The sequence below is a fragment of the Protobothrops mucrosquamatus genome, unplaced genomic scaffold (genome assembly GCF_001527695.2).
Source record: "Protobothrops mucrosquamatus isolate PMUCROS unplaced genomic scaffold, P.Mucros_1.0 scaffold80, whole genome shotgun sequence".
Lineage (NCBI taxonomy): Eukaryota > Metazoa > Chordata > Lepidosauria > Squamata > Viperidae > Protobothrops > Protobothrops mucrosquamatus.
In genome coordinates, this window is record NW_015386457.1 from 221313 (window position 1) to 236499 (window position 15187).

At 37.0% G+C, this 15187-nt stretch overlaps 1 protein-coding gene across 6 annotated transcripts in view; it reads right to left on the reverse strand.

Annotated features, from left to right (window-relative positions):
* JAKMIP3 (Janus kinase and microtubule interacting protein 3) overlaps positions 1–14880 on the reverse strand; it is a 54673-nt gene extending 39793 nt beyond the window's left edge. For all 6 annotated transcript variants that reach the window (XM_029283422.1, XM_015812389.1, XM_029283421.1 and 3 more), the window contains exons 1-2: positions 14746–14880; positions 9596–10093 (exon numbers count right to left, since the gene is read on the reverse strand). In XM_029283422.1, the coding sequence (XP_029139255.1) occupies positions 9596–10093; positions 14746–14880 (633 nt within the window). The remainder of the gene's footprint in view (positions 1–9595; positions 10094–14745) is intronic.
* Positions 14881–15187: the final 307 nt, after the last annotated feature.

Below are 15187 nucleotides of genomic sequence, written 5' to 3' on the forward strand. Positions count from 1 at the left end.
CATACAGTACAGTTCTTCAGTTGCCATGGAAACTGGCAGCATCCTAACTTGGGGAACATGTTAGATTACAGACAGCGGTGAACAAACACTGGATCCAATTCTATAGATTTTAAACCCGCTACTATTGGTAAGCAAAATCAGGTCTGAGAATGCTGCAATAAAAGTCTTTTGACATAGATATAATTCTTTATCATCATCATCATCATCATCATCATCAATATAACACAGTGATAAGTGATTCACTGGAATATCTGTAAAAATGACCATATGCCGGTAATGAAACACGGAACGGTAATGAAACATGTGGTAATACAGAGTTGAAAAAGTAGTCAAGAAAGAGCAGATTGTGGGATTTCTGAATAGAAACTGGGAAAGCTTTGGTTCATAGCACACCAAATTTAATTGTGGTCGAAAAGAAAGTGTAGTTAATTGATGTGGCAATTCCAGGAGAAAGTAGAAAGAAGACAAAGAATTGGAAGTCATAAAGTATCAAGATCTGAAAAACCAAAATTGAAAGATTATGGCATAAACCTGCCATGGTGGTCACTATGGTTATTGTCACACCAGGTGCCATACCCAAAACATTTTGGTTATGCACTTTGTGCATTGACAACATTTTCAGGTGTCAATTAGAAAAGACCACATGGCTTGAATCTGCACATATACTACACCAATATATTATGACATCCTAGGTTCATGGGAAAAATTGATGCATATGAAGGCCAACATTAGTTACAGAACTGGAAACTATGATTTCACATTGTTGTGTAAATAATAATAATAATATCTGGCTGTGTGACCTATAGTAATACATGCATACAATGCCTTCCATTTGGAATTTAAGTAAGGAAAATAATTTATGCTTTAAACATTTCCACTTCTGTGGAGGAATTCTAATTTGCTTTACTGCCTAAGGATGATAGAAAAATCTGAAGCATGAGTTAAAATTCATCCTGAATTCACAAGAAATTTTAGCCATGCCTCTTATTTTTTTCTGTATAAATAGTATTACCCAATCTGGTATCTTCCTGTTGTATTGGACTAATTCTTAAAAACTTCACCAATATGAGTGTGGCTGGACACTAATGTGGACTGTAGTTCAACCTATCTGTTGTATACCAGATTTAGGAAGGCTGATACCAAATGTTAGAATGATAGTTAGAAGAAGACTTAAACACTGATTACTTTGAAGAAAGCAACAATTTAGAAGTCATAGGATGAACGTGGCATGTTGTAGGGAATTCTTAAAAAAGGAGGCAGGACCATAGCAAAAACATCATTTTGCTTAAACCTATGTGAAATTAAGTTACTAAAATTTAATGCAGATACAATAATATTTTTAGTCATACATTTAATGGTTTATTTCCTATCACATTAAACATAAAACCAGAAAGTTCTGAATGAATTCTGTCTAAGCTTTGGAGGCACATCTTCAGTTTGTGTTCCTTAATCTAATTCAATCCCATACTTGATGCAAAACTTTAACAGCTACAACCTATCCAACAGATTCCAGTCCTTTTTGGAAGTTCTTCAAGGTTCTCATAAATTCTAATATAAAACTATTTTCACTTGTCAGTATCTTAAATTCAGCAGATTTGAACCTTCTTCTCTGAATAGCAAAACAGAACTTTTTTCAAAGTGTACATAGTTTGGTATATATAGTAGATACTGGAAAGGCATTTGTTTATGGAAATTGAACTTAGGCAGCCAACTGTGGGCTTCAATATAGTGAGACAACATACATGATATTTTTTCCTAGGACTAATTAGTTAACAACAGCCTTCAAACCTAGTTTTTCGAGGGTTGGATAAAAGGGATTACAAACTAAAGAGGCAGTAGAAAAAGCTAAATTTAAAACAAATTAAGTTGGTCTGAACAGTGTAATGACAGTTTGATACTTTTATGAATGCTGGTGAAGCCCATGCAAACTGTTGATGGAAAAGTACAGATTAATGGGTCAAGATGTAAGGCCAATTCATCCTTTGTAGAATCTGAAAGTTGGGAAGCCATTCGACATGGAAATTTCTACTTAGGCAAATTTCAGTTTTCTGCTAGTTCCTTTTCCCTTCTTGTGTAACATGCTATATAGGGGAAATGCAAACAAAACATTTAGGCATGATATTTTTTAAATAGGAGTCTTTGGCAGATTTTATTTTGGGGGTGGGGGTAGTAGTAATAGTGGTAGAAATTCCAAGTATTCACTATGAAAAGCTTCTAGGCTATGCTGTCTTTGTTTTCCCTTTGTGGTTTTGTTTGAACATACCTGTCGGCCTTCCCAGGTAGAACAAACAGGAAACACAATAAAATGAGCTAATTCTACTTTATTGTAATGTTACATTAACAGAATCTTGCAAGTCTGAATGTACAAATATCCCATTATGTCCTTTACAGCCTCAGAACATGGGGATGGAGTCCCTTCTGAGTCTCTTTCTCCATCCATTATGTAGCTGTGGATTATGGTCTCTCGTATCAGATTGTTCCCTAACCAATATCTCTTCCCTACCTCCCTGGCTCATTCCCACATACCATTATATCACCCTAGAGAAAACATTAGCCACAAAACATCATTTAGTCACTACATTCCAAGGAAATATACACAAGAATAGAGGAGGATAATTTATTTGCACATCTGTAATGAAACTAAACTCCAATCGCACTACTCCCCTAAGCATACATTTCTTAGACCACATTATAATACTATATATATAAATATACATTTAGGTTGTCATACTACAAATTCTGCTTTTTGTCATTTACCTTTACATGTATTAGAAAGCTCTATCATAGCTATACTTATAAAGGAGGGATTTTTTTCTTTAAAAAAAGAAGGCTGCTAAATTTCCATTCATCTCAAAATGCCTTCCTTTTTAACAGAAATGCATACCAAAAATTAAAAAGGACAAAAAGGATCAGTCAATAACATTGCTTCTTATCAATATTTTCATTTCTGCAAAGAAAAAAGGATTGTGTATTTTTGTGCATTAAAAAGACCACACATAGCAAATCAACACAAAGCACATTTTCTATGGTTACTATAGGATGACTATTAAGAGGATTATTTAAAACAATGACAGCGCAAATTTAAAAAGTTAGATTATATAGAGAGCACATTAGAAAAATGACATATACAGCTATGCATACCAATACAAAAACACATTCAAGCAAACACTTTCTTGCAACATATTTTGCTCCATACAAGCAGCAAGACAAAGAAGACGTATGATGAAAAACAACTCACTGGGAGGGCTGCATCAGCGTTCAGGTGTGTCTCCCACCCAAAACTATCCCACGCCCTTCATTCATCGCTCTAGAAAGCAGTGCTCTCCATGTCTCGCCTTGCTTGGAATTTTTACCACCTACTTTCAGTAACCGGCCTACTTGTGAAATAGACTCAGTGAATATACATGAGAGTAATAACCAATCATGTTTAAGGAAATGCCTTGCTTAACAGCATGGCTACTTCCAGTTTGCATTTAGCAGGTTGCCTCTACCAAGACTGTGTTTTAATTAATAAACAGCTTGCGAGCCCTACTGCTGTCAATTATGGCAACATTGTGCTATGAAATATGGGCTATTTTTCTGCGCTCTCTCTTTTTCTCTCTCCAGTCTCTGCAATCTTTATTACTATTTTTTTTTAAAAAATCAGCTGGCTTTCAGAGTTATGGCTATTATTTATCAGGCTGCATTAAAACCAACATATAATTTGTAATGCTGTGTCAATTGTTTATAGCATGGTGGTCTTCATTAGCATTGCTAATAGCATATACCAGCAGAAGCTGCAGAAAAGAAAAGGCTATATTTTTTAATGTGAAACATCTCTGTACAAAACAAAAGATCACTCAGACTTTTCCTGGGCACAGCTATTGGTTGCCCAGGAAATCCATCCCTGGTCGTTGACTAATCCATCCCTGGTCGTTGACTAATATATAGCTTCCTTCTTTTCTGCAGGAAAAAAATTAATGGAGTATTTCAGGAATGTAGCATCAGAAGTCTGTCTTTCAAAGACCTTGTCATATATTTTAGTTGGTTATTAATAAAGGAGTGACTAAGATTCTGAGACAGTAGAAAATAAATAACTATGTTAGTCAATACGTCAGTGTGTCCCTGGTTTGAAAAGATAGAAGCTATAGTCCATCCTATCTGGAAGTGATCAGGTTGGGAAAATCAGCAATATGTCATTTAGAAGGCAGCTGATCACATGAGACGAGGCCAAAATAATAATTGATTCATCTAGCTGTCTATTTATCGAAAGAGCCCTCAAATAATTCTTATTTTGTAGCAATGGCTTGAAATCTTTTGCAAATGCTGAAGATGGAACTGGGGTCCTTTGACACATTAAAACTGTGCCTTACAGTTTTTTCCATTTTCTAAGCATACCTATGGAAAAGTCATGTAAACATTTTCTATTATTATGGTCTCTCTGTGGGTTTTTGCCTTTAGATTATTTTTTCATGTTATATATTATAAGTAATAAATCTCAGTCTATAGATCCATCTTGATAAATTGGGCGATACTATAATTTAAAGACAGAGCTGCACATCTGGAAAAGTGCCTTAGTTTCTGGATTCATTGTGACCCAGGTTCCCATGCAAGTTTGTATGTCTGTGTGAAAGAGGATGGGCGATAATATTCTAGATTGCGGCAGCACTGAAGGATTGTACCCAGTGCTCCCTAAACTCTGACCTTAGCATTGTATGACACTGAGCTGTGGTGGTGCAGTGGTTAGAATGCAGTACTACAGGCCAATTCACTGCTCACTCCAGGAGTTCGATTCTGAGCAGCTCAAGATTGATTCAGCCTTCCATCCTTCCAAGGACTGTAAAATGAGGACCCAGATTGTTGGGGCCAATATGCTGACTCTATAAACTGCTTAGAGAGAGCTGTAAAGCACTAGGAAGCGGTACATAAGTCAAGTGCTATTGCTCTTATAACAACAATTCATAGGTATGAGAATCTGATGTAACAGCCCCATTCCTCATTAAGATGTTTGAAATAAATTACTGTCTTGTGTTAAATGTTTTGGGCTACCTGACATATCAAATTTTTCTCCTGATGTTGAAGCACCAAATGATAGTATACAATCTTCCCATGCTCCCAATAAAGTTTAATCATATGGGACTCAAATTGCACAGTTCAATCAAACCTGTCATTTCACAAATTCCGTCTGGTGATTTTCTTGCATGGCAGATTACTTAGTGGACATAGGTGAACTCTTTAAAGTTTTGACCTAGTGCCCTAGAATTATGGCAGATCAATCTAATGCTGCTTTTGATCAGGAAAAAGAAAATTAAGGAGACAATAGGGTGGCTTCAGCAGTGGCCTGTGAAATAATAAATAAAAAGTATTGTGTGAAAAATCAGAAATACAAGCCATTTACCTAATGCTTCACTTAATATTTGCAGTAAATAACTGAAAATAAATGGATCTCTTCTGAAGGACAAGTATTTTTTTGTGATTTTTATTTTTTTATTTTTTGCTTTAATCAATTCCTAGTTTGTGTCTAGGTGCTGTGTGGATGAAAGAAGCAACAGAAATAGGATGATGCATGTGATATGACTGTATGTGGTATTAAATGAAGAGGAAATATCTTCATAGTCATAATTTCTTTTGTATTTTTTCCCCAAATGTATTATGCATAGTATGAACTTTTATCCAGAATATGCAAACTAGAATGAGCTCAAGAGCTTTGATAAATTAGCACATATTTGACAACTGCATTAAAGGGGTGATCAAAAAGTATGTATTCATTGCAAATGCACATATTAGGTACTAAACAGAATGTAAAGTAATTGTTTTAAATTCTGTTAAATCCAGCAGAAAAAAATTGTTTTGATCAATTATAGTTAGATAGAAAATTCCCGGTGATCCCCTACCTCTTTAATATTTTGTTCAATCATGTTTTATGATTTAATGAATCTATAATAATTCAGTAGCAAGCTGATTAATATATGGTCTCTGGATGATATGAGAAAGAGAAAACATTATAAATAATTACTGCATCATATGATTTGCTTCTCTGATTTTTTTTCTGTGGCATTATCTAAAATGCCAAAATATATTAGCATACAATCAAACTTTTTTCTCTGTACAATTTTCATAGACGCAAGCAATTCAAGATTTATGACTGAATGGGGTCATTAATATAAACATTGAAATGTCACCCACTTGCCTGATTAGTAAACTAATATTTTATCTAACATTTTAGATAAAATAGCTGCATTTTTCCAGGAGAATATTAGCTGTAACACTTTTTGTTGGCCCTTACCATTTTCCTAAATTTGCCTGATGGGAATATCTATAGCCACAAAAAACTGATGGGACCGAATAATTTTCCTTATCAGTTCTCATTCAATTTGATTAAAGAGAATTGTCTTTTAAATTCTTTTTTCAGATGAAAGTATTGGTGAAATTCCCTTGAGTGCAGAGGTTTTGCGCTTGGTTAGTTACAAGATGGCCAAGGATAAAAAAAGTGAACAGCTTTTTGGCTTTCCTGGGCTTCAGTTAAGGGATTCTTCCCATTGTGCTATTTTCAGATCGGAAGGATGGACTCTCAGAGAGTTAGGGAAGTCTCTATAAAGAAAAGAGCAAAGTTATCAGGAGAACCTCCACCATTTCTGACAGAATGAGAGACAGGGGTGTGCAAAATATTTCACGCATAAAACATTCATATGAAACTTGTACTTCTAGGCAGAGATGTCTTGGAGGGGAAAAAAAACCCAAGGACCTTTTTTGTAGCTTTAATTGCCCAATATTGCAAGTTTGAAAGTATTTCTCCCCTCCCTTATTTTCCAGAAAAATAGGAAGGGTGTTTTTAAAACTCTTCCTACTACCTTTCTGCTTCTCTGGGCTGAGATACCTTTTGAATGACCTCTCTTAGGCTGCAGCTCTTTCTCCTGTCTCCCAAGGTCATTCCCACATACCACAAAATGCTTGTTTCATGTTCAAAACAAAGCACATTTCTGTTTCTGCTATTCTAAAAGCAGACTTCAAAAGAAATTCTCAAGCAGGTTGAGGACAAAAACAAAACTAATAAAAAAAGGGAAAAAAGGGTTGGAGAAGAGAGATTTCAACACACCATTAAATTATATAAAGTTTCTGAACTTTATAAAGTTTCTGAATTAAAATTCTTATCAGGAGACCATCACAGAACTGATAGCTTTGAAATTAACGAATGATGTTTTTCCTGATAGAGATATTTTGTATATGGAACTTTGGGCCTTAAACAGTTATAAGCTACGAAAAATGTATGTTTTATTCCTGTCAGCTACCTATCTTCATCTTCTTTGAAGCTCACTAGCAACTGCCATAATCAGGGGGAGGGTCACTTGGGAGGGGAAAGAGTGCGAACGAATCTTGTGAGAAATTGGGGAGTATGGACACTGACAGGAACCAGAGGTGCTAAACTGAGTCATCTTTCTGCCTTCAAGGACACTGGCTCTGGGAAAGGAATTTTCTATGGTGCCGGAGGCACTGTATTCCCAAAACATTGGAACAAGACCTCATTGGACTGCTCTTCTGGGGGGAGGGGTTTGGATATTGGGGATTACTTTCAATATATGATTTTTGTGCTGTTTTTCTTCAGAGCTTGCTTCGTTCACGCTGCACTCAACCTCTCTAGTAAAAGTACCTTTTCTCTAACACCTATGGAGTCAAGGGGCATTCTTTCCTAGGGAACGGATTGGGGCCAATCTGACAATTTCACTACCAGGCAAAAGACTGTTACATGGGATAGATTCAATAATACTGTATAATAAGAGCTAAATTCTCACTTTAGAATTTCCAAACTTCTCTAATCTCATACTTATCCTGAAACATATAACTAGTTGTATAATTGTACAGTGTTTGCACATGGAGACATTTTTAATTTATAATTACTTTATGAAATCAATTGCAGATCTGCAGTTTGATGGGGAAAAGATGAAATATTTGGGAAAAAAACAGATGATATAGGGACACAGTGTCCCATACCCAAACTAAGAGATTATCATATTTGTCAAAGAGCAAATTGAAGTGAACTCTGCTCTATATCAGGTGATAACACCTTATCAACTCTGGTTAATTTTGAAAAGCCAAGCAAGGCTTTCTGACATAATAATTGATGGAAGATTTCAAGTACTTCCCAGAGATATATCCTAAAAATTTTTTTGGGGGAAACATATTTTTAAAGAAGACAATGGCAAACCACTTCTGTGCCACTTCCAAAAAAACAATATATGACCTTGTAGTCATCAGGAGCTGACTCTCACATGAAGGAGGCTTTCGTTTTTACCTAACTTAACAAAATGAAGCATTACAAGTACAAATTATGGATTGCTTTCATTTGTAAACTGCTTAGAGTCATGCAAATGTGATGGGCAGTATAGAAATTGGATAAATTATACAGATGACCCAGACACTGTTTCTGCTTCTTTGGTGCTGATGAGAACAGCATTATCATTTGTTGAGGAGGTGATCCTACTGACTTTACATCCCAGCCACTACAATTAATTAAAACTACATCATAATATTGATCAGTACATTTTTCTGCTATATTGAAAGATACAACTACAGTTTTAAATAGCCTTCTTCCAGCATTCTAAAACAGGCAATATCAGATGAAACAGAATTAGCATATTAGTAACAGGCAAAGTTCTGAAGTAGAAAACTTTCATTGTCACAGTTTCTTTCTTCACAATGTAGATCCCAGGATAAGATGTTACCAAGATGTATTGTGGAAATTTCTTGGATATCCTCCCTACTTCATCCTGATAATAATGATTATGAAGAGAAGGGGTGAAAAAACAGTAATGGGATAGAGCATAGCTTTTTCTTTGTTTTCTTCCTTGTACATTGCTTTTTCTACATTTCAGGCTGCCTAGATTCATGCTAAAGAATACACTAATGCAGAAAATAACTATGAAAGACAGAATCAGTATAAAATAATAATTTATTTCCAGATCTACTCTCAGCAATGCTCCTTTTAGAAGCCTCTGACAATAAAGCAAATATGCTCAAGCCAGAGTTGAAACACTTTCCCCACCATATATATTTAGATACTTCACTCCACTTCTATTAGTCCATGATAAGAACAATAAAGCAACCAATAATTTACCCAGGTAAATTTAAAATCTGCACACCCAAGAGACTGAAAAGGAAATGTCCTGATTTACATAATCAATACATAATACAAGAACTGCAAAAAAAAAAATATCCTTACGATAATATCACATGCCTGTTTTTCAAGTTTGGAAAGTTAGAAAGGAAGTCCAACTTCTCCAGAATACTAGCCCATTTTTGTGTGAAGCTCATAACCCAGATGAAATAAATTATATTTGGAACAGATGACATGGCAACAAAACAATCGACAAACAGAATCAAATCTTTCAGCCAGCTACAGCTTGTGACAAAAGGTCACAAAGCATCTATTGCAGAGATAACCACATTTAATGAGCTTTTCATTAGTATTGGATAAAGATCTGAAGAATCTATCTAGATTAACCGTCCAAAAGGAGGATGCTTGGCCATCTGTATTAAATTATTTTTAGGGTAAACAACATGGAAAGAACATTCACTTCCCCCCTTATTAAAATCATCAAAATGATGGAAAACTGCATACCAGCCTGCGAATTTCCCGATCACAGTCTCTCTTTATCCGGGCGATTTCTTCTTGATGTAGGTGATAAATGCTCCGTATCTCTGCCGCTTTTATTTTGTCGGCTTGAATGACTACAGATAAAGCTTCCTCCACTTGTTTCTTAGCCACCTTCAGTTCTGAAATTTCCTGCTGCATTTTAATTTTCTCCACTTCAAATCCTTTCTTGGCCTCTTCTTTTGCTTCAGAGTAGAGCACTGTCTTAACCTTGTCAGGGGTCCCGTCTCGTACAGCGTTAAGCAAAGTTTGGAGTCTTTGAATTTCATTATCTTTAATTTTGATAACTCTAAGAAGCTCAGCCTCATGCTGTCTTAAAAGTCCTTCGCGAACACCCTGGAGCTCTTTCATTTTTTCTTCATGAAGTTTAGCCTTGAGTTCCGTTACAATGACTGTGTTTTTATGCTGTTCGTGTTCTTTAATCTGCCGAGCTTCTTGATTTTTCTCCCTCTCCAATTTGCTGGCCTAAAAGAAAAGAACCTTCAGCATGTTATAACAGCATCTTACCACAGAATTACATGTATTATTCCATGTATTATAGAAAATTCTTATGAATAAATTGGCTGAGTGATAATCCCTCGGTTCAAAAAAGATCAAAAGAAACTTGTGTTGGTGGGCCTAAGTCTTTTTTCAGGGTTTTGACATCAAAGCCTCCTATTTTTTTTCTATAGGAAATTCCTCCAATGGCAAGCAGTAAGAGAAAAAAAAATTGTGTGTGAATTCTATATATGATAAAATTCCAAATCAATGTAGCAGCGTATAACAGGACTGCTGTATCTTGTGGACTTTTGCCCTTCCTGGAAGATCCCATAACCAGCTGATTGTGGATTCCTCCAATATCAGAAATTCATGCACTTTCCTATTTTCCAATATCAGAAACTGATTTCATTTCATGTGGAACAATTCTGAGCTTTCTCACCAGTTAGTAAACAGTGCCAGAGATGAAAATATGACTTGCTTGGACCATGCTTTTAAATAACATACAAATGATCTTTTAGTAGTGTCCTGTTAGAAATGAAACTGTTGCAAGCAGGAGTTTAATATTACAATACTGCTGAGTTATTCAAAATATAATTTGCACAAGAATTTGGAGTAACATTAAATCTCCTAATTAGAAGTTAGAAAGAGATGCATAATTGCAGAACACTGGTCTATAACTGCTTGTCTGCAGCTGGTATTAACAACATGCAAGATACTCCTAACCCTAACAGATGGCTTATTTTTCATTAGTGACAACTTGGTTTGCTATGCAAGCTGATTATGCTGCCAGCTATAGCAACGTCCAATATAATCAATACTGTAGACTGAAATAGCTTTTATTTAATCCACATCACTGTTACAGCTGGACAGGATGATGCTTTAAATTTTAAGATGAACTTGCACAGGAATAGTGGGAAATAGTAGAATAATATATGTGAATTGCAAAGCACCTAGATGCTTTTAATTCTACAGGGTTCTTCCCTCAAGAAGTAGTATCTAATTCTTAAATATGAATTGGGTTGTTTAGGCGGCAGCTCAAGTATATTCTTCACTAAAATATTTTGGATTTTTTTCAGGTATAGTTAAAAATGGTAACTAATAGTGGCTTTTCTTGATCGCACATTCTCTAGATGGATTGGATTACAATTTTAAAAATTTGTGGGAAATGTCCTCCTACCTTTGTGAAAGATTGATTGAGATCATGGGTGTCAAACTCGCGACGTCACATGATGTGTCACAACGTATTGTGACTTTTTTCCCATTGCCAGCAATGGGGTGGGCGCGGTTTTTGCATGATGCATCTGGCCTGCGGGCTGGCAGTTTGACACCCCTGATTTAGATTATCTGGGATCCAAAACATTATTTTAAGCATGTTAGGGTTCTTGGCCATGTCTTCCCCTATAGCAGTGGTTCTCAACCTTTTTAATGCCGCGACCCCAACCGGTCGTAAGTCGAGGACTAAACCGGTCGTAAGTCAAGGACTAAACCGGTCATAAGTCGAGGACTAAACCGGTCGTAAGTCGAGGACTAAACTGGTCGTAAGTCGAGGACTACCCAACTGGTCGTAAGTCGAGGACTTTCCCTGCCCGGGAGCGCCGCGCATGTGCGGTTCCGCCCCCTGCGCTGGCCGAGGCGTAGCTGGCAAGCGGCAGAGACGGAGCAGGCCGACCACCAGCTGGCCCAGCCCAAGGGAGGTAAGGCACCCGCCGGAAAAGGGGAAAAAATGGCGGACAAAAAAAATGGCGGACAAAAAAAATGGCGGACAGCCTTGCTTGGCGACCCCCGTGAAATGGTCGATCGACCCCAAATGGGGTCCCGACCCACACGTTGAGAACCACTGCCCTATAGGAAGGTTTGTGTCTCAGTTTTTGAGCAGCAGATAGCACTATTATTACAAACCTCAGCCAAAGAAAGGTTACTATAGGACAGATGACAACTTGCTCTGTTAAAAACTTTTCTCCAACAGAAATATATAATCCAGATTTTCTGGAACCTTGCCATCAGCTTTATTATCACAAGCACAATTACCCCAACAGATTGAAGGATTTAAAAATTTAAAAAAGGATTTCTCATAAAGTAAATCAGGTTTATTTATTTGATTTATTTGCTGCCCATCTTACCACAAGGTGACTCTCTGCGCTACATCTATATGTAGCTCACAGTGAAATGTGGAGTTCTTGGTGCTCTCTATTTGCTTGCAGATATTTCATTACCTGACTATGTAGCACTCTCACTGTGCACAAGTATGGGCTTTGCTTCCTGTTCATATAGAGTAGCTTGCCTGGCCAGTGTTGGTGGGGATGTGGTTTTCTCCTTGGAAATCCTGTGGATATTGTTTTCTGTTTGGTTTTTTTACCTAATGTTAATCCCTGCTTATTTGGATGTTGATTGCTGGACAGGATGTATTCTGGTCTTTTCATTTCCTTCATGCCTTTTTTTATTCTCTTTGGAATGGTGTGTAAATGTGCTTTATCACTATATGTCTATTGATGGCTGATTCGTCTGATTGCCAAGCTTCTCTAGCATTTTTTGATTTAGTTTAGTCTAGGATGGTCTAAATCAGGCTTAGTTTTCTTCTATGTAACAAGGGGCCATTCCTACAGTCCAAACCCTACCAAACAGTGGTTGTCAAGTTCACCCCAAGGACCAGGAATTTGTATTGCATGCATGACCCCAAGTTTCAAAGTAGACTGTTGAAGAAGTTATTCCAGCAGAGAATCCATTTCCCACTCAGAGTTAATTAAAGCTCAACAGAACTACAACTAGTTGTACAACTACAACTCAGATTCCTTGGATTCCATGTACCATACTTTCATGGTTTATGGAAACTGGAAATCAACTCCTGATCATTGGTATTCCTGACAGGATCTTCTGTCAACCGTCCTATAACTCTTGGCACATAGGAACTACATGTATCTCCCAATCAATGTAGTACTATATGTACACATGAACTCACACATGCATATATGCACATATAGAGCAGGAAGTTATAACTGAACTAATGTGGACACATAGGGAAGTCTGCTGTGAAGGATGTTAAAAAAAATGAAGACATCCTGCCAAGAATGGGTGTTTTAGCATGGCCCTGGTATGCTTTATTTAGCCTTCTAAATGAGGTAATGTGTAGCGGACAAGTGAAACCCTACTCCAGTGAATTGGAATAACTTACACCAAAACTGTTTAGTGAACTGTGAACCTCTACAAAAATTATTTCTTTTGGCAAGTCATGCAAACAGAAAATATGGTAAAATTCTTGAATATTCTTTAATTGCTGCATCATGTTATTATGTTATTTTCTCATTCTGTTTTGGAATAAAGCTTGGAGTGGTCATACATTGTGGCGAAGAAACTGGAAGAAGCTGTGACCCAACCCAGCTGAAGTGGGGACAGAGAGATACGAAAATTTCACAAAAACACTCAGTTTGTACAGAAAACAAATATTTGACAAAATACATCTTCAGATTTGGTTGACTAGTCTAAAAGCAAATGCATACTTCATGCTTCACCTTGCCCCATAACCATAGCTTGATTTTTTTTTCCTATAGAAATTGCCAAATTAGCAAATCAGATATCTTCTGTGAATGGATTTATCTCATTGCCCCCCTTTCCAAGACCATCCTGGCAGTTCTACTCCTTGATGTACAGTACATGCTGACAATGCAGCTACTTTTGCCTCCAAAGGGGACCAATTAGAGAATGCTCTGAATAATTGATCAAAATGCACATTCTATAAAGAATGGCTCCAAATCAATCTTTAGACTTCATTCCTCCAGAGTAATATTGAAGAATAAGACTTTGTTTAAAAGTTCACCACATCTTTCTGCAATTGGATTCTTATGCTATATCCTATTACAAAACAATGTCTATTTGGTGGGCCTTATTCAGGATGCTAATAAGAGTGACTACTGGGAGGAGGTAGAGGGTTTGATGAACTGGTATAATAAAAACAGCCTGGTTTTAAATGTAGGAAGAACAAAAGAGATCATTGTCAATTTCAAAAAAGGCAAGTACAGCCATACACCTCTGTGCAGTGGTGGGATTCAAATATGTGAATAACCAGTGCTCTGTGTGGATGCCGCTTCTGGTAGTCCATTCTGGGCCTGGGCAATAAAAAATTAGCTACTGGTTTCTGCAGAAGTGGTGTGAATTGGCTGAATCCCATGCAGAGGCTGAATCCCATGAAGCCTATGCAGAGAGTGGTGAGGACAGCAGAAAAGATTATTGGAAGTTCATTTCCTTCTATCCAGGACATAGCATCTAAACGCTGCTTAACTAGAGTGTGCAGTATTGATCGTTTGTTTTGTTGCCTTCTCTATGCGTGTATGTATACATATAGCATATGTATATGTATAGCATATGTGTGTGTGTGTGTGTGTGTGTGTTTGTGTATTCTTTTGAGAGTGGGCATCAGAATTTAATTTTTTTAATGTGTGCCAGTGTGTTCACAGAAAAAAATGACAATAAAGGTAATCTTCTCTCTCTCTCTCTCTCTCTCTCTCTCTCTCTCTCTCTCTCTCTCTCTCTCTCTCTCTCTCTCTCTCTCATATCTTATTTTTCACATGCAGAGTTTACTTATGAGAGCAAGAAGTAAGTAGCTGGACAGCTTTCATTTTGCTGGGAATGGGAAAGATGCACACCTTACTCTTTTCTTGCTGAAGTTCAATTTGAATATCTGTGAGCTTTGCCCTGAGCTCTTCATTAGCAGCTTGCAAGGCGGCTAAAGCATCCGGTTTTTCTCCTTTAGCTCGAAAGCTGGCACCCTTCTTTGACATCGTGAGACGGTCTGGCGAGAGGGGTATAAGCCCAGGCAGAAAGAACTTTCCGTTCTCATCTAGTCCTTGATTCTCTTCCACGACATGGTTTGTCTTCCCTGCATGAAGAGAAATAACCATTGTGGTGAATCCAAGAAAGATTGTCACTAGTACACATTGAGCTTAAAGGGTAGAAAAGTGTTGAGGGGAAGGGCAACACTCAGAGAGGGATCAAACGTCTTACATTCACTATTTATTAAAAATGCCATTTTAAAAGGTTATGGCTAAAAGCTATAATTGAAGAAATCTGCAGGAGTTTGGGGTGGGG